Source organism: Lonchura striata, chromosome 14, assembly GCF_046129695.1.
Source record: "Lonchura striata isolate bLonStr1 chromosome 14, bLonStr1.mat, whole genome shotgun sequence".
Classification (NCBI taxonomy): Eukaryota; Metazoa; Chordata; class Aves; order Passeriformes; family Estrildidae; genus Lonchura; species Lonchura striata.
Genome location: NC_134616.1, coordinates 16,388,326 through 16,407,953, shown reverse-complemented (window position 1 = coordinate 16,407,953; position 19,628 = coordinate 16,388,326). Strand labels below are relative to the sequence as shown.

Below are 19,628 nucleotides of genomic sequence, written 5' to 3'. Positions count from 1 at the left end.
CAAGATGTGGGTGAGAGCAAATACAGGGAAGGTGAAGGATAACAGTGATAGGACAAGGAGTACAGGGACAAACTGAAAGAAGGGACATTTAGGTTAAATATTAGGATGAAATATTTCACTAGAGGGTGGTGAGGCTCTGGCACAGGCTGCCCAGGGTGGTTATGGATGGCCCATCCCTGGCAGTGTTCCAAAGCAGGTTGGATAAAGCCTTGAGCAGCCTGGTTTAGTAGGAGGTGTCCTGCCCATGGCAGGAGGGGTTGGGACTAGGTCATCTTGAAGATCCATTCCAACCTCTGAACATTCCATAAGTCTATTACTTATTTTTGACTGCAGGAACTTTTGGTAATTTATATTTTGGCCAGTGCTGGCCTCCTACCAGCTGGAGGCAGCTCAGATCATAAAAGCAAGGAACTCCCCCACTTCCATTCAGCACTGTCTTTATCTGGACTGTGGGATAAGTCTAATAACTTGGATTTGGAATGCTGAGACAGCTTAGGAGAAATGTAGGCTGGAACATATGGTGTAAGGCCTGCACATGGTGTTTTCCTTAGGGGAAATCTCCTTCAAAATGCTCAAAGATGTGGCATGCATTGGATATGGGAGCCCTCTTTTGATCTTGGTTTTATTTTAGTGGGATAATGAGATGCTGATGTTACTACCAGGAACTGCTTGTTTACATAATTATCTCTGATTGCTTTTGGAACAGTGCACATTGAAATTCCAGGAGACACCAACATTCTGTACCATTAGTGATTTCAGAATGTGTTAAACACTGCTGACACTACCTGACATGAGGTGTTCTGACCCCATTGGGATAATTTAAAGCTCATTGCAAACTCAGTCCCAGATGGAAATTAATATTCCCTCAAGTCCTGATTTCCCTGTGTATCACCAAAGCAGATCCAGGCTGCCAGCCTTTCTGCAGTCAGCCTATTGTCCTTCACGACACAAACTACACTCTGCATTTTCTTAATCAGTATTTTTCCCTTTTTTAGAGGGTGCTCAGTCTGTGGGACCCAGTGAGAGCAGCAGCTGTAAATGGGAGCCAAAACACACCCTATGGCAACGACAAATAACTTCCATCTCGTGGCTCTCAATGATCTGTAAAACTTTTATATGACAGAATTCAATCAGTGACACAAATCCTTAATTAAATATTTATCATTTGAGCTGCAGATGTGAGCAGTGCCAAACCACAGGCATGCCTGGATGAGCTGGATGAAAAACCCTCTCAGAGAAAATGACTGGTTTTGAGCCTGTGCCACCAACTGAAAAAGCAGTTTGTGATCTACATCACAGCCAGGGCAGAGGCTGCTGCACGGGTGGCAGCCCCTGGAGCCATTTGGGAGATTCCAAATTCAGAAGGGGACAGTGCCAAGAAAGGGGCTAAAAGAACCCAGATAAAATGTTTTTTTTAAAATATAGATTAAAAGAGAGGTGAATTTTACTGACTGGATTTTAATTTGTATTAGTGTTCAGTATTAAAGGCCATCTGTTAAATTCTGTCAGGACCTTTGGGGGCGATACAAAGTTTGTTTCTGCAGTGCCCCTTGGATTCACCTGCATTCCATCCCTTTGGTTCCCAGTGGAGAGCCCTGTCCCTTGAGTGTGTCTCTAGATGCTGATGCTGAAGCATCTTCCTGATCTTCCTGAATAATCTCATAAAACCAGGGCATTCCTGGTGCTTCTGCAGCTTTGCCTTTCTGTGCTGTTTCTACACCTGCAGTGGGTGATGCTCTTACCCCAAAATAACAATACCCTAAAAACCAGGGCTGAGCCCAGGGAAAGCAGCAGTTGCCACTTGTTTCAACCACTCGAGTGTGAACTTTCTGCTTGGTGTGCAGATGTGGAGTAGGGAAAAGTCCAAATCAAAGACTTGGACTGAGCAGGTTACGATTTTGCAGCCAGCCCTAAGTAAAGATTAGGATAGAAACAGCTCCAGACTTTGCATTTTTCACTTGGCATCTTGAGCCCAATCATTAATTTCAACTGATCCATGAACCAAAGATAGAAGGAGATTAGAGTTTGCTTTAAAATCCAGCAGCTTAAGTTGACAATACTTCTTGTTTTCTTTTGTCTGCAAATGCTGATTAAAAAGCCAGAGCTGACATTCCTAAATTCCCTCAGGAAAACAAATCTTGCCCCTCTGCAAGTAGAATCTGAGAGCAGCACAGTCCAAGCGTCTGTAGGGCTGCTTGTGTAGGTCTCACAGCTTTATCTGCTGGACAATAACCAGGGCTCAGTGAGGCTGAGATTTCTAACAGCATCCTGGGATGAAATCTCGAGTACATAAAGAACATCATTATTATTCTTTTAGAAATGTTGTGGCTTGCAAATGATGCAGCCACAAGAGCCCACGTTCTACCCTTGGTCTGCTGCCAAAAGGGTTTTGGCTGAGCCCAGCACTGCTCCTTGCACCAACCCAACAGCAGCTGCTGCCAAGAGATTTTTCCTGCCTAGAAAAATCTTAAGATTTTGTGGGGTGGATGATCAAGCTGGGATAAAATATCATGTGGGCTCACATTGCATGGGCTACCAGCAGCAGCCAGGGTGCCCACAGCAAGGTGACTCTTCAGCTGTGAGGCTCCCTGAAGCAGGTGTGGTTTGATAGAAAACTTCTTCACTGCTCCACAAGAAATCTCCCACTCCTCCCAGCCACACAGGCTTGCATTTTATCTCTGGGCTCTGTTGCTTTCAGTGGGTACAAATGTTAGGTCCAGGATTTTGGATTTTTGATGCCTCTCCCCAGTGTTTTCATGTCCTTTGTCAGGTGGAGTTCTCATTGAAATTTGCTTTATTTTACACCTGGTCTGCACTATGTACTCGTTCTCAGTGAAACAGAAGCACTGCCCCAATGATCACCTTTTGTTAACAGTTTTTCTTAGCTAGGCAGCAATAAATTAGGGGGGAAAAAAAGGTTTTGAAACCATTCTTACCTAGAGAAAATATTTCCCACAGCAGCACTCCGAAAGACCACACGTCACTCTGCGTGGTGTAAATTTTGTCAAAAATAGCTTCTGGAGCCATCCACTTGAGTGGAAGCCGTGCCTAAAAGCCAGAGACACAACAGGTTGCCAGATCTGCTGTTACTGATCTGCCCAAGCCCAGCCTGAGGGTAAGAGCTGAAGCTCCTTGCACTCACATCTCCCTTCCGTACGTAGTCGGGGTCTTTGTAAATATCCCTGGCGAGGCCGAAGTCACAGATCTTGACCACGTTGTTCTCGGACAGGAGGATGTTCCTGGCTGCCAAATCCCGGTGGATGCACTGCCAGGGAAGGACACAGCGTCACGGGGGGCTGGACAAGGAGCTCCTGCTCCAGCTGGAGGCAGGAGAGCTTCTTTGGGAACGGGGAAAGAAATGAACTGTGCTGGGAGCAGGTCAGAGGATGAGTGGGAATCTGCTCCAAATACACTGGGATATGCAAAAGAGGGAATAACTCAGGGAACTAGCCAACATTAGAGTCAGTTTTCTGATTTTTCTGTCTGAAATAACTTTTCAGTTACAACAAGGAAGAGAGTCTTATTTTCTCATTTTTCCCTAGGAAATTTTGGAGAGGCCAAAAAGCAGCTGCAGCTACATTTGCCAGTGCAGGTTCAGGAGGGTGTGAGATGGGATAACCCTGCACAGGGTTTCTGGGGGCTTCCCTGGTGTGGGAAATGGATTTGTAAAGAATTCTCAAAACCTGACAGAAAGCTCACAGAGTCCTGTACATCTGTATGCAAACACTGAGATAAGGTGTGCTGGTTTAGGAAGGCCATGGAATAGATATGACATTGTTGAGAGAGAGAGACTGAGCAAGGAACAAGTTTCAAAAATGGCCTTGCAAAAAGATAAGATATTTTGGAGAATTAGAACTGTGAAAGATGCATTGTAGCAGACCACGTGTGGAAAAATACGTGGGGTAAAAATATAGGTGATTGGTGTTAGAAGAAACAGCAGCCTTGTGGGGCAAAAGCTAATAGGCTGAAAAGCATTTATAAAGTATTGTAACCAGGAAATAGGTTAGCTTCTGATGGAAGGGTGTTGAGTTTTACATCTCTAGTGCCTCAGTATTCATTGAGACTAATAATAGAATAAAATCTTCTAAAATGCTTCTCAGCTGCCCCATCTCTATAAAAGCTGGGAAAACCCTGATAGCTGTGTGTGAGTGAGGCTCAGTTGTGTTCACATTTGGTCTGCAGATTACGCTGAATTTACCTGAAAAGCTGTTCCACAGGGTACAAACTGCTTCCTGTTTATCCAAGCAGTGCTGACACTGCTGACAGTCCCCAACACCTCTGACAAACTAAAGGAATAACTGGATAATCCCACCTCATTTTCAGTAGTGGTGTTCACCACACTAAAAGGAGCTTTCTTTACAAGACCTTTCTGCATTTATTTATGAGGCAACTCCACAAATTGTCTCGGTTTCTGAGAACTTCACTTCTTCTATCTAAACCCTCCTGCTGCAGATGCCAGTCCCTGCAGCCAAGAAGATGATGAATGTTCCCCCACAACCCCTTCAGCGCTAATTACTGCTTAACCACCAGAGCTAACGTGATCTCCAGCACTCTAACAGAAGAGCAAAAAGCACATTTCTCAGACTCAAGAGGGTGTTTGGGTTTTTTCACATCAGATACTCTGCAAGAAGTCTGAATGAGCTCACTTTTCGGGAGGCGAGGAACTCCATGCCTTTTGCCACCTGGAAGCTGTAGCAAATCAGATCCTCCAGAGTCAAGGGCCTCTTGTACAGATCCTCAGCATCTAGGAGAGATCAGAGACGTGGCAAAACTCTGCAGCAACAGCTCCAGAGCTGGGTGGCACTGGTGCCACTTGTGTGCTGATGGTCCCAGCCCCACACCTGAGTGCTGGGTGTCTGCAGGGTTACATCTCTGGGTGAGCAACCACTGACCCAGAGGCAGAAGATCAGATGGTTAACAAAATTCCCTCATCCATTAGTCACTCATTCAGCTATGGGGAAAAAACACCTCAGGCTGGGAGTGAGGGAAACTTTATAGACAAGAGCCCAGGGACAGAGTGACCTCACAAGTCTGGTAAAACATTCCTATTTCTCCTCTCACTCAACAGGAGCAGCTTTTGTACACAATGCAAAGCTCTCTTATTGTGAGAAAGTGGGAGTGGGAACAGGCAAGAGGAAGAATTTGGGATTTCAGGAACAAGCCAAGCCATATAAGGGCTTGTAAAATGTGTGGCAGTGTGTGTGGCACTAGCCAAGTGACAGAAGTCTTTCCAATAAAAGATTTGGGATGAGGTAGCATTCTTTTACCTTCTTCATCATCTTCTGAGTCACTGTAACTCTTATCTTCAATAAATCCTGAGCTGGCAGAGCTGCCTGTGCTGGCCACACTCTCGAGGCGCCTCTTGATCAGTTCAGTCAAATCACTGTTGGACTCATCCAGACTCTTCTCTGCTTGGTCAGAGTTTTCCTGGGACTAGAAATGGCATAAACCTGATTTTTAGCTTTGTGTGATGCAATGCTTGAGGATTCAAAATATGTGACAGAATGGCATAAGGAGAAAGGGTCCTCTGAAGATGAGCATGTTTGAAAATTATGTTTCCTGAAGTGGGAATAAATAGGAAACTAGGCTTTATTAGTTCTGATTATAAATTAATAAAGCCTGGTTTCCTACTTATTCCTATTTATTATTCCCCTTTCACTGACAGCAATATTCCACATCAGAGTTAGCTGAAAGCTGGCTGGGTGAGACTGAGAGGTGAGCAGAGAGAGGCTGTAATTCTCTTGCTGTCTTAGGATGCTAAAAATCCCCTCAATCTTGTCATTCTTTTGCTGTCTTAGGATGCTAAAAATCCCCCAAGGTGAGTGCATGATGGGCATTGACGTGTCTGTGCTGGGGAATGAGGCACAACCAGCCCTCAACTCGTGGCAACAATGGTGAGAAAGAAATTCTGAGTGAGTGCACCAGGAAAATCTCCTTCACCCACACAAAGTCATGTACTTTGCTGCCTGCACACAATAGCTTTAACAATACTAATAATACTGCAGTCATCTGGGAAAATGGTCTTGGTGAGGCTGCAGTGTCTGGCAGGGCTGGGGTCACAGAGCTGGGTATTCATGAGGAGGAGTCACTCCCATCCCTCCCCAGCCCTGATTTCTACTCCTGTCCTGCTCCCATCCCAGCCCAGTCTGTGCTGGCACAGATGTTTGTGTGCATGCAAAGAGCTGTTTGGGAACCCAACCCTTTGGTTGGTTTTGATCTGGAGTATCCATGAGCCAGGCTGTTGTTACAGCACAGACTTCAGGGCTGGCACAGGGGAAGGGACAGAGGATGGAATGAGCAGATGGGGGAAGGATGAACTGCTTTCACTTGGGGCTAAGAAACAAAAATCCCCAAACCAGATTTGTATTTTGGGAGGGTTCACTTTCTCTTAGTTCAGTTAATGCCAGTTTTTCACTACTAGTTTGTTGCCCCCCTTGTTCTGGGAAGTGTCTCAGAAGTAATTCCTTCTCTTTCAAGTGCTCTGGAGTGTTTGGGTATTTGCAATTAATTCTTTAGGAGATGCTAGAAGAGGACAGCAGTGAGATCCTGCAGGGGAAAAAATCCCTCTTCTTTCTTGTACAAATTAAAATGTGGAGAGAAATAAAGTGCCCATAGAAATATCCAGTTGCCTTGGTGCCAGTGCAGAGCAAATCCAGCTTTTGTCAGTGGTTGCTGATTCCCTGCCTTGTGACAGAAGTCTCATTTTCATACCTTGTATGCAATGAAATCTCCTCGTTTCCCTCGGAGATAGTTGGACAAATTTCCATATTTGCAATATTCCACTATGACCATTAAAGGACCTAAAAAAGTCAGTGAAAGTCAAATGAGTTTTGAAGCACCGTAAAGCACATAATTCTAATTTATCCCACCAAATCCTCTTCAAAATAAATGGCATTTCTGTTATACAGAGGAGGAAATGAGGAAACACAGGAGTGACACAACCAGTAGGGATGTGGAGAGAAGGGAACACATTCTTAGTTTTTCCCATTGGATGGTAACAGTTGGTATTTATTCCTAATTTATAAACAAGGAAATTCACGATGATCAACACAGTCCCAGATGCTGCTAAGGTTGGTTTGCTCTGCACATGGAGCAGTTTTCATTTTCTCTGCTGGCTTCACAATTGTTTGTTTTGGGTGGAGCTGATGCCACCAGAGGAAATCAAAGTATGCAGGGCCATAGACAGATCTAAATGAAAAGCTGCAAAAATACTCAGCCTGAAGTTTCTGAAAGCCTGGAAAGTGCTCTCACTTTCTTCTTTATCCCTCTACAAACAACTGTAGAGTCAGTGCTACTTTTACACAATTATGCAGGTTTTTAAGAGCTGCTTGAAATGCTTTTATATTGCAGTGTGAGGGAAGGGAAAAGCTGCATTCTGGACCTTTATTTTTTGTAATCATCAAATGTAAGATAAAGTGCATCCATGGGACTGGGATGTGGATAAACATGGAATATTATCAACGCCAAACACCGAGGCTTTCATTTCCAGAACCTTTTTCTCTGGAGGTCTCTGGTTCAGACTGAGGAGTTTGCACTTCAAAGGGGAAGTGCTGAGAGTTGCACTTGGCCTTGGGGAAGGAGCTCAGGAGGGTTCCTGCTGGAATTCCTGCATCCCCCCGGGCAGGAGCAGGGCTGCAGTCGGCTCCTGCTCCAGCATTGCATGGGAGAGCTCCAGGAGGGAACAGTGACCCCGGGACAGCGTGGGACAGGCAGAGGAGCAGCTTTTGGGAGCACAGAAAGGGAGATGCTGAATTCCTGCAGGCAGAACCGAGCCCATGGTGTTCCCTGTGGATTCCTGCAGGTTCTGCACTCATGCAGCTCTATGGCACTGCTGCCTTGAGTGCACACCTTGGGGCTCTCCAGGACCCCCAGTTCCTCTGCTGCAGCTGAAACGAGCCTCAAAACCTTGCAGTGGCTGCAAAACCACCAACCCCAAATCCCCAAATCCCAGTGCTTCCAGTGCTGACCCCAGAGCTCTGCTCAGCGCTGGCATCTGGCCGTGCTCAAGAGATTTGGCTCTGAAGAACCCAATATCCAATGTCCCTCATGGATGCCCTGAGGAAATGCAGATTCCAGAACAGCTTTAAAGCTCTGCTTAGTGATTTATTCACGGTTTTGAAACGCTTCCTAGACATGGCCTGCCCGTATTTTGTTCCCTCATTGTAAAGCACACACTGCATTAGTTCTGACTGCTGAACATCAGACACTCCGGCAAAGTGTTAAATTCTGCTATTTGATACCTTGTTAAAATAATGTATGTGCATACTTAATACCAATCTCCATCAGGAATACAGGGTTACATAAAGCCTAACGGGGAGGGGGGAGCGCTGGAATTTCACAGGAGCTCGGATCAGCGTCTGCCTCTGGAGCTCCAGGCTGTTTTTCTTTAGTCTGCACTTGCACTGCTGGAGGAGAACAAAGCAGTGCCTGCCTCGAAGCTGCTCCATGCCCTGGGAGGTCCTGCTGCACCCCTCTGCCCCCTACTCTGCCCCCAAAGCTGTCCCCAGGGCCTGGCAGGGAGGAGGGAGGGTCACCTCCCACCCAGGACGGGGCAGGAGGGAGAATGGCAAATCGAGGAACTCCCAGGAGAAAAAGTTTCTCAGAAACGGGACAGTCAGAGCCTCTGATCAGCCCTGAGGTGCGTCTTGCTGTGCAAGCAGAACTTGGGTTAAGAACCTTGGGTTAAGAACCACCGAGCCCTGTCCTGCCGCCAGGTTTGAGGCACCTGCTTGTCCTGAGCCCCCTCAGGGGAGCACGGGGGTGTCCCCAGCATTCCCAGTGTCCCAGCCCCTCTGCTCACACACCCAGCAAAGGCTCCTGGCTGCTGCATCTGAACCCCAAATCCCTCAGCTGGAGCTGCTGCCCCTTGCTCCCACACAAATTTTTGGGGTCTGGAGTGCTACAGTTCTTGGGAGCTCCCAGACCCCAGCAGTATCCTTGGCTGCTGGTTGCTGTTTCCTGAGGAACTGGAACCACCTTGCTGGAGGAAAGATTTCTTCCCTGGCACCCTCCCAGATCTCCCTCACTGAAATTTTCCTTTTCCCTCATGACTGGACAACAACTGTTGGAAACTGATGCTGTTGGGGTCCCAAATGACCAGAGATCTGTGCACCATCTCTCTTGATTTCCCGCCTTCATTTCTGTCACTCTGGGGCGGTTTCCCTTGCCCTCGGGTCACCTAAACCTGTTGGTTGGGGGTGGTTTTGAAGATTTTGGAGGTCAGCAGTGAGGAGTGGGATGTTTGAGTGACAAAGGTCTGACATTTATGGGACTTTGTATGATGCAGGGCCAGTCCTGCCAGCTCAGCCCCTGCTCCTGCTGCACCCAGGGCTGTCCCAGGCTTCCTGCCCACAGAGCAGAAACTGCTGTGTGGGAAAGAGGAGGTTCAGGGAGCCCAGCTCAGCCTGGAAAAGCACCTTCCTGATAAGGCAGGGAAGGAGAGGGAGAAGAAGCCTGGAAATGCCCACAGGGAGGAATTGGGCACCTCACTGCAATCCAATGTTCTCGTCCTTTCAATGCCTCCAGACAGAACAGAGAGGTGACACCAGGTTGGAGGTGGGAGAGGTTCAGGAGCCCTGGGTGGGATGAGGCCACATCCCTCAGGAGCTGCAGCAGCTCTCCTGTGAGCAGAGAGCTGGAAATGCTGTACTTGCACTGACTGCACCACAGGCACTTCCAAACTGTCCAAATTCAAAAACATCTGAAAAGTGTTTTCTTTTTTGCTCCTGATTTACTGCAGAGTCCTCACCTCCAGCTTTGGTGCAGGCTCCCAGCAGGTTGACCACGTTCAGGTGATGTCCTATATGGATGAGTATCTTCAGCTCAGACATTAGAGCCTTGCATTCATTAGTAGTTGCACATTCTGCTTAAGATAAACAGGAAAAAAATCATCTTTACACAACAGGATATTTTCAACAGGACACAGCAAGATCCTGTTTATCCTTTGAAACAAAACCCACCCAGGTTCCTTGCAGTATCTGGGCTTTTCAGACTCTCACACAGATAATAATTCATCCGTTTCATTGTCTGCTGACCTTTATGAGTGGGATAACACTTTATCTTTTGGGTGACTCTTCCTTTCTTGAGCATGAGTTATGGAGGGTTATGGTCCCTTCCCCAAACCTGATCCCACAGAGCCTCTGCCAGGACTCAGATTTGCAAGCTTAGCAAAGCCAACCTCTGCAAGCCCCCACAGCTCACAGAACGTGTCCCTTCCTCTCTGCAGGACTCGGTTACAGTACCTCACAACTCTCCACTGCAGGTGAGGAGGAATCCACAGATCTGGAAGCTGTGTCCCAAAATGTCCCAGGAAACACACAGCATTACTAAAACTCAGGCCTGTAAGATCTTATTGACCCAAGAAATTAATTTTCTAAGATCTGTGTGTGAGCCATGAACTTGACAGGGGAGACCCTGGCTGGCCAGTGACATTATTTTAAGGCAGGCACCCTCAGACCAGAAGGTTGTTCAGGTGCTGCTTTATCTTCCCAGCCTTGTCTCCAAAACTTCCCTTATGTATTTTAACAGGAGAGGCTTTGGACTGTTTTCTTTGCTTTTGCATCATGTAAGATTTAAATATGAAGAAACAGTTATGCAATGAATCATTTGGTGTGACAGGTGTAACCTCTTTATCTGTTTGTAGAATTCCCCATCATCTTTCTTCAAACTGTGTCATAAAGAAGGAGCTATTCCAAGATTCCTTCAGCCTACAGTGTTTGGTGTGTCCATGGGTGGTATCACTCTTGATGTCCCCTGGCACATGCTGGAAGATGCAGCCAGCTCAGAAGTGTTTCAGACAATTCTGCACATTGAATTTTAGCCTTTGATCCAGAGCATACTGCATGAAGATGGCAGAAATGCAGGCATCCCCAGAGCCTTTTTAATTCCCTGGATGGATTAACTGGCACTAGAGAATCTGCTTTATTCATGAAAGTGATGAATTATGGGCACGTTAGTTGGGGAGAGGCAGACCAGAGCAGGAGGCAGCTGCCTCCACATGGGAGGGAGGTGTAAAATGAGGGAGAATCTGCCAAATATTGCTGAATATGTGCTGGCAGGGCAGAGCTGACATGAGCATCAGTTGGGAGGTGCCGCATGGAAGGGATGAAACCCCAGAGCTGTCCAGGGCAGCACGTTTTCATGGAGATGGAGATGGGAATGTCTGAATCAGGGACTTCAAGGGGATTTTAGGGGTCTGGAAATGGGCATGGAACAGAAAATATAACAGCAGGAGATAAAATGATCAGAAGGATGAAAATAGAGGGGGGAGACCAGACCTGAAGGAGGTCCAAAGAGGTGATAACTGAGTGTTTTTGTGATTTCAGAGAGATGGGAGTAGCAGAGCACCAGGAGAGGCAGCTGGCAGCAAAAGCCAAGTCCCGTGGCAGCAGTCACTTGCTGGTGGCATGGCAGGGGTTAATGGTGTCATGCAGCAGGATGGAGCCCTGAGGGCCACGGCAGCATGAGCTGAGCCCTTGGAGTCCCCCTCAGGAGCAGCCCCAAGCCCTGCCCAAGCAAGCAGCCTGTGGCTGATGGTTCACTGCTCGCTGTGTGCAGGCTCAGTGTGCAAGAACAGGCTCCGAGGTCCCTCCTTCCCTCCACCCAACGGGAAAGCTTCCCTTTATTTCAATAATTGCAAGCAAGATGTCTCTAATTTACTCCCCTGGCACTGGGTTTTTTTCCAGCCCCTTGAACTGTTCTACATCTGGCTAGGCTGGGATGGAAGGCTCAGCTCCAATTTTGGGCTATCTCATGTAATTACACTCCATAATCTGTTTCCCTCCTCACCCCACAGAGCTGGAAGCTGCTGTTGTCTTCCTTGAGGAATACCAGCCTCAATCAGCAGTGCAGCACGGAGCTGCTGTCATTTCCAACCCTTGCATCCCTCCAAGGATGGCTGATCCCACATGGAAGCCCACTCCCTGCAGGACACAGCGAGCTGAGCTGTGGCCTCGCTGCCCCCAGCTCCCCTGAGCAGCGTGGGGAGGATCTCAGAGGGATTTTTGTACCTTTCAGCATTTTTACGGCAACTGTTTTGCAGGTTGAAGATTTATCAATGCCAAAAGCAGACGCCTCCACCACCTTCCCAAAAGCACCATGACCCAGAGTTTTACCTAGAGAAGCAAGAGTCGAGAGTGAGCCCAGCTGCACCAGCCAGGAGGGGACATGCAACCTCAGCTGTGCAGGAGAACCAGAGTGCACAGCCAGTCACAGCAGCCTGAGTCACATCCTGCAGCATATGGATACGCAGGGGTTCTATCCATATGGCCTGGATGCAATAGAGCACGGGAGAGAACAGAGGAGGGGGAATCACTGCACTCACCGAGAGCAGGGCTGACACCTACATGGATTGAGGGGAGAAACATTACCTGGGCCTGTCCTGGAGCCCAGGGAAGGCAGAGCTTGGGTTAATTGTGGCACCCTGATCTCTCATGAATCATGGAGAGAGCCAGCAAGGCACTCAGGGAGTCACAGCCCTTTAATACTTCAGTTATTGACATTGATTTGATGGAAAAGCTGCACTAACTGGAATTTAGGATGATAACTGTTCTTTCTTTTCCCTTTCATTTGCATTTTCCTGCCTGTGTTACCTGGTGTGCTCTGAGGGCTCTGACCCAGGGTCTGGCTTTTTGGTTCTGCCAGTTTCTGTGTCCCACCATCATCTCAGATTTTGTGATTTTATTCCGTCCTCTCCTCCTTCCATGTTTTCCAGCTGCAGCACCAGGAGCACACAAATACGGATATTTTCCCTGCACTCCTCAGTGCACACAGATGTTACAGTTTCGCTGTACAAAAACAGCCAGCTTTTTGCATTTTCTTACTCCATCAGCCAGTGAACTGAGCTGTTCAGTGAAATGTGGCTCATTTTTCCATGACAGCTTTTTACAGTTCAAAGCTGAGTTCTGATGGTTGATAAGGAAGTGATTATTTGATGAATTGATAGCTTTCTTCAAAAGAAAATTCACTTTCCTTTTTCCTCCATGGGGATGAAATCACACTTTTGGCAGGAACAGCACTTGGAGGTACCTTTCCTCCCTGTCAAGAGTTTGGCTTCCCTTTTCCAAGGAGAAGAGGTGGCAGCTATTTTGACAGTCTTTCCAAATCCCTCATTTCACCCTCCATTCAGGCTGTCCCTTAACTCTGTGATCCCAGATCCAAGGGTGGCAGTACCCTGGCACTGTGACAGGCTCCTGCTGGGTTATCCAACATCTCCAGTGCCACTGGGAAGCATTTGGGATCATCTTTCCCCCCAGCTGTGACCCCAAAGCACTCACCCAGGCGCAGCCTGTCCCTGGGGAACTCCCATTTACTGCTGTCGTAGGGCAGGCGGTCACACTGCTCGTCAAGGGGCATCTCCTCTGGGTCCATGATAATTGACAGGTATCCTGTTTTAATATCTGTGGCATCGGGCTACAAACAGGGTGGGGAGAGATTATTCAGGGGATTTACGCTGCAATTCCAAAGGGAGGGAGCTGTCTGGCAGCCTGGGGAGTTCCCTGCCTTCCAGGCACTTTTATTCTGAGCCAGGAATGCATCACTGCAGCTTCCTGCTCCTGTTCTACAGCTGAGACACAAATGTTTGTGTGTGGCTCTTGAGAAGAGGCAGTGATTGATGCTGGGAAACACAAAATCTACCTGGATTAGCCAAAGGAAATCACTGATTTTCCATGGAACAGCAGGAGCTGCACTTCCTCCTGCATATTTAGGCATTGTCACCATGTTTTGTTCTGCAGTGTAGATTCTCTACAGTTCTCCACTTCATAGCTGCAACTTATTGCAATTTAAAATTGCTGGAAATTGCTATTTCTGATGCTGCTAAAGTGAGAAATTTTGCCTAGGTGGGTTCTTTGAGCAGAATTGCACAAGAGTGAATTGTAAAAGAAAATTCAGTGTTATCCACTGCTCTGTTAAGCTGAGGTTAAGGATGAAAATGTGAATTTAATCCCTGTGTTTGCAAGAGGAGGGGAAATTTTACTCAAATATTGAAGATCAGCACTGAGACTGCAGTTTGGTGAGAGCAGAGCAGAGAGCTGATTGCCTTTCTTTGCTGTATGTTTCAGCAAAACCGACCTAAATTCCTTGAAACTTTACTGCAAGTTTACTTTTTGAGTCACAAAAGGGAGGTGAAAAAAGAGCAAGGAGATAAAATCAGCTGTGTGGTTTGAACTCATTTCTAGAGCAGACAGCCTGGGATCTTTCTTTAATATCCTTTAGAGTCAAGTGCTGAAATCAAGCCCTCATTTTAGAGGATTTAGGGTACTTTTTGGTATTCTCACAAGCCAGTTTGACTCATAAAGAGGGAGGAGCCAGATTTTATGGTTCCACAGAACTGGCTGGAAACCTCACAAGTGCAAGGGTTCTCTGAAGAAGTCAACACAAATCCAGGACTCAATTTTACAGGGACATTTTACCCAGTTTTTCTACCATCTGCCCCAAACATTTGTCCCTAAACTCTGCAGTTACACTGAGCTGAGGCAGATCCCAGCCTCTGTGCAGGGTGGGAGCTCTCTCACCTTTCTCAGTTTGCGAATGAAGAGGGTCAGGAGGAGCCAGAAGAGCGTGGCAGCCAGCCCTGTGCACACCAGAATGATCACCTCAATGTTGGATTTCTCCTCAGAACCTGCAGGTCAATGTACAACCAGGTTGGAAATGTGTCCAAAGTCCCTGAGTGAGCCCACTGGCATTGTGCCCTCAGCTCGGGCTCACCTTGGATTTTGATGAAGGCTGATGTGCTGTCCTGGCCCAGGTCGTTGGAGGCTTGGCACTCGTAGAGCCCCTCATCGTCCTTCTTCACTCTCTCAATCACCAGGGTGTTGTTTTCCATGGAAATTCCTGTTTCAAGGCATTTTGGTTAATGTTGGCACAATAATCTGCCTGCCAAAAATGGTTTTAGGAGACAAAGCTGAAGGTGAGCTCCCATCCATTCAGGCTCTGGTGTGAGGACACATTTTAACCCTGGGCTCCTCCTGGTCTGGCAAACTTTCTCTGACTTTTTTTTCCACTTCACTACCTGGATATTATTTGGCATCATTTAAACAACAGTAAATATGGCTGTTGATTTAGAGTGGGTAGAGCCTGGAAATTAATCCAGAAGTTAGCAAAGGGATGCAGGATTTGTGTCTGATAGCAGGAAGATACACTTGGAAAAATGGGAACTCAGTGGAATTACTGAAGGCTGTGGGAAGGGATGAGACTTCTCACATGGGGAACGTGGAACAGAAGTTAGGCACTTCATGGAAAAATAATGGTGTGAAGCAATCCTGGATTCACAGGCAGCCAGGTGCAGTGGGAATAGAGAGGTTGCCTAGATATGACCTATGAGAGACTTCTCTACGTTTAATTTTCCCAATTTCATTTTTCCTGGTTGGTGGTACTGCACTGAGAGTTCTTCTGTTTCACTGAGGGATGATTGAGGTAGAAACAGGGAAATGGGTCAGGCTTGCAATCCAAAAGGGAAGGACATTTTGAATTTCTGGGTGTTCTGCCTGTGAATCCCATTGTTGTTAACAAGAGTACTGCACACAACTTGCCATGCACTGTGCTGAAATATTTACCCTGAGGTGTTTCTTCCAAATATTTTATTTATGTTTCCATTGGTTGGATGAGTTACATGCTTGTCCCTCTAGAATTATTTATAAAATTTCAGTAGCTATAAAGAGTTTCTCTCAGAACATTCTGATCTGAATTATGGATGATCCTAGATTTTCTACCTAGTCCAAGTTGCAACATTAAAGTCACAGGACCAGCTATGGACATGGGATTCTCCATGATTTATGGGAGGACTCAGGACATAGCTCTGTACTGGGGCAACCTCATCACCAGTGCAGTTTCAAGCACAAGAATATAGAACAGACTTGAAGCCATTGGAGAGCATCCAAAGGAGGCCACGAGGATGAGGAAGGATCTGGAGGGGTCTTATGAGGAGGGGCTGAGGGCACCTGGTTTGTTCAGCTGGAGGAGGGGAGGCCTCAGTGCACTCTTCAGCATCCTCCTGAGGGACAGCTCCAGTCTCTGCTCCCTGTGACAGGGACAGCACCCAGGGAAGGGTTGAAGCTGAGCCAGGGCAGAGTTAGGTTGGGTATCAGGAAAGGTTCTGCCCCCAGAGGGTGCTGGCAGTGCCCAGGCTCCCCAGGGAATGGGCACAGCCCTGAGGCTGCCAGAGCTGCAGGAGCCTTTGGACAGCACTGCCAGGGATGCCAGGGTGGGATTGTTGCGGGGTCTGAGCAGAGCCAGGGGCTGGGCTGGATGATCCTGTGGGTCCCTTCCAGCTCAGCACATCCCCTGATTCTATGGCACAGAGCTGGGAAGGCACCTGGGCTCAGGTGAGGGGCTGCAGGTTCAGCTGAGGCTCCCTGCCCATGGTGGCTCTATCCCACAGAGCTGAGAGCCCATTCCCATCACTGTGCTGTGGGAAATAAAGGACATTTCACACACCTGAACCCCTGAACCCCTCTGCCAGGTGACTTTGCTGCAGTTTATCGTGGCCAGGACAGCTGAGAGCTCAGGCCTGTGTTGTCAGACCCAGGTGCACCCTGTGGCTCAGTTTTGTGCCCAAACTCTGGTCTCACACAAGCAGCCTGAGCAGCACTCCCTGATTTCCCAGTGCTATCCCAATGTGTGCTGGGCTGGCTCTGCACACAGTAGCTTCCTCTGACCTCAAAGTCCAAGCTGGAGACCCCTGCAGTGCCCTGGCATCCTTGGATTTGTGTGTGTGTGCCTGAGTCATGGGCACAGTTGTAGGTGCTGTGTCATGGTGGCCCTGCCAGTCCATTATCCCACATTCCAAACAATTCTGGGCAGCAGGACCTCACCTGATGCTGCTGAGATGGGGTAGCCATTCTTCCTCCAGGTGACCTGTGGCTCTGGAGTCCCACTGACCTTGCACTCCAGCAGGATCTTACCACTGATGTTGACCTCCAGGTCCGTGAGGTTCTGGATCACAAACGGCGCCGCCTTCTCTGCAGCCACAAAGGAAAAGAGCCCCTAGTCAGGTTTGGGGGGCCCTTCCCTCACCTCCCCTCCTTCCACGGCCTCTCTGGGCTGGATGTGGCAAAGGTTTGGTTGATCAGTTGATCAAAAATCCCCCCAAAGGTTCTGGGAGGAGTGGGTGAGTTTGTTTGCTTTATTTTCACACTGCCTGAGCTTAGGTTTGGCTGCAGCTCCAACTCCTCATCCTCTGAAGAAAACAAAGGACAGGGAGTGGGTGGTGCACATGCAGAGTGAAGGCAAAAAGGAGAAAGGAGGGGGGAAAAGAAGAAACAGTTCTAAAGATTCTTTATCCTCCATCAGGAGTGCAGTTTTCTCCTTACTTCAAACCATGGTAATACCCACTTTATGTTAATTTATAAAGAGTGCAGGACAGCAGTTAATAAAATCACAAACATAGCATAAAATATACCCCAAACTTGCAGTGAGGACAGAAGATGAGAGACATTAGAACATATAAAATGTTTGAATAGGGGAAGGAAAGCTGGTTTGGAGGGGCATTTCCATCTGTGTTCTCCACAAGAATTGCCTGACATGTGCCAGACAAATGACAGACCCCAGTCATCCTCACAAGAACGTGATCCTGATTACAGTTCTCCATGGATGTATTCACAGTCTAGCTGTGTTTTTCCCATAGCTGTGCTGTGTAGGTGTGTGTGTAGGTGGAAATCTGACTGGCTGAATAAAAATATCTGCCAGGGGAGAGGAAAGGGAAGTGCCTGAATGCAGAGAGCAGAGCAAGGCCGGTGCCTCACAGCAGGTGATGCTCACAGGTGGCCCTGGTGCTGTGGGGACCAGCCAAGCCATTATCACTGCCCAATACCTGAGTGAGACTCCTTCCCTTCCTCTCTGCCTCAGGAAAAGGGAGATGTTTGTGTGTGCCTGGAGATAAATCACCTCCCAGTCTGGAGTCAGGGCTGTGGCTGGGTCTGTGTGTGGAGGGAAGGGGCTGGGAGGCTGACAGGGAATGTGCTCGTTCACTCCAGGGCTGAAGGCAGCACTGAGAGCTCACAAACCCTGCAGTGCCTCCTGAGCCAGAGAAGCCAGTCTGAAAATCCTTGGCTAATTCAGCTTCTGAAGCACTCTGGCTCCAGCTCCCTGACTTGCTGCTGTGTGTCTCAGTTCCACTCCAGTTCTGTGCTTTTGTTTTCTTCACCACTGGAAGGTGGTTAATAAATCTATCCATTCCCCATGCCAGCAGCCTCCTCTTCTGAAGAGGTTTAGAGATGATCACCCACCTTCTTCATTCTGAAGCAGAAGAAATTTCACTAATTTTCAGTGACTTCTACTGGCAGAAGTGTCCTGCCCTTTGTATTCCCACAGCCAACAGAACCAGGCTGGAGGATCTCAGTGAAATGAAAGAGTTGGGGGCTTGGGTATAAGTAAGAAAATAATTGTTATAACAAAGTACATCCCTCTTACCCAGAATAAATAGCACATGTCACTTGATTTTACACTTGCCGAGGGACATTTGGGATCTGTTGGGTCCAAGTCTATTCAGGTATCTCATCCTGGCAGCTGAGAGTGGGTACCAAGACATACAGATCTGGGGTGAGCATCCCAAGTTACAGTTGTGCTGCCAGTAAATGGTGGGTGATGCTTTTTGTCCTCAGCCAACTTTAAATCTGCACCCAGCATGCAGCTGGGAAGATAAATGCTGCTAAAATCACTTTTACGTGATCTCAAATATTTTATCCAAACCCAGCAGTGGCTGGGTGAGTGTTCTCCATGTCAGGCTGTCGATCTACACAGAGCAAATGACAAAACCAAAGTAGAGCAGGACACAAGGTTTGTGTTAGGACATGTCCCAGTGCCTCTCTGCCCTGGCACATACCTCTGACCAGGAGCTGGCTCTGCTGCTCCAGCGTGTCCGTGCTGTTCTGCTGGTTCTGGGCTCTGCACTTGTAGAGGCCACTCTGCTCCCTCGTGACATTGGGAATGAGCAGGGTCAAAGAGATGGAATATCTGTCCATTTTCCTGACCACAGAGTGGCTGGGAGCTGGCTCTGAGGAGGGGTAGTACCAGGCCAGGTGGGTGTAAATGTACTTGGAGGCCCGGCAGGTCAGCTGGACGTCATTCCCCACGATGGCTGTGACTTGGGAGGATGTTTGCAACCCAGAGGGCACATCTAGGAGGAAAGGAAAGCATGTTTGGAATCAAATCCTAGCTGAGAAGATCTTTGACAGGCTGTTACTTGAGGGTCAAATTTCCAGCAGTAATGGAAGAAGCCAGGTTTAATGAGGCACAGTCACAAAATTCACAGAAGGACTGGGTTGGAAGAGATCTTCAAGATCATCGAGTCCACCCCAGCCCCAACACCTCAACTCAACCCCGGCACCCAGTGCCACATCCAGGCTTGTTTAAACACACCCAGGGATGGGGACTCCACCACCTCCCTGGGCAGAACATTCCACAACTTCATCACTCTTTCCATCAAAAATTTTTCCTAATATCCAACTTATATTTCCCTTGGTGCAGCTTGAGACTGTGTCCTCTGGTTCTTCCAGTTCCTGGAGGAACAGCCCAACCCCACCTGAGCACAGGCACCTTTCAGGAGCTGTGGGGAGTGCTGAGGTCACCCCTGAGTCTCCTTTTCTCCAGGCTGAGCACCCCCAGCTCCCTCTGTCATGGAAATGTGGGAA

At 47.9% G+C, this 19,628-nt stretch overlaps 1 protein-coding gene across 2 annotated transcripts in view; it reads right to left on the bottom strand.

The window, feature by feature from the left end:
* Window positions 1-19,628, bottom strand: part of LOC110467886 (vascular endothelial growth factor receptor kdr-like) — a 124,503-nt gene that overhangs the window by 19,689 nt on the left and 85,186 nt on the right. Inside the window, exons 13-24 of one of the 2 annotated variants that reach the window (XM_077786581.1) lie at window positions 18,821-19,114; window positions 16,812-16,958; window positions 14,707-14,832; window positions 14,514-14,620; window positions 13,275-13,410; window positions 12,009-12,113; window positions 9,749-9,865; window positions 6,712-6,800; window positions 5,268-5,433; window positions 4,647-4,744; window positions 3,143-3,265; window positions 2,937-3,048 (exon numbers count right to left, since the gene is read on the bottom strand). In XM_077786581.1, the coding sequence (XP_077642707.1) occupies window positions 2,937-3,048; window positions 3,143-3,265; window positions 4,647-4,744; window positions 5,268-5,433; window positions 6,712-6,800; window positions 9,749-9,865; window positions 12,009-12,113; window positions 13,275-13,410; window positions 14,514-14,620; window positions 14,707-14,832; window positions 16,812-16,958; window positions 18,821-19,114 (1,620 nt within the window). The remainder of the gene's footprint in view (window positions 1-2,936; window positions 3,049-3,142; window positions 3,266-4,646; window positions 4,745-5,267; window positions 5,434-6,711; window positions 6,801-9,748; window positions 9,866-12,008; window positions 12,114-13,274; window positions 13,411-14,513; window positions 14,621-14,706; window positions 14,833-16,811; window positions 16,959-18,820; window positions 19,115-19,628) is intronic. The other variant, XM_077786582.1, reaches the window with a different exon arrangement.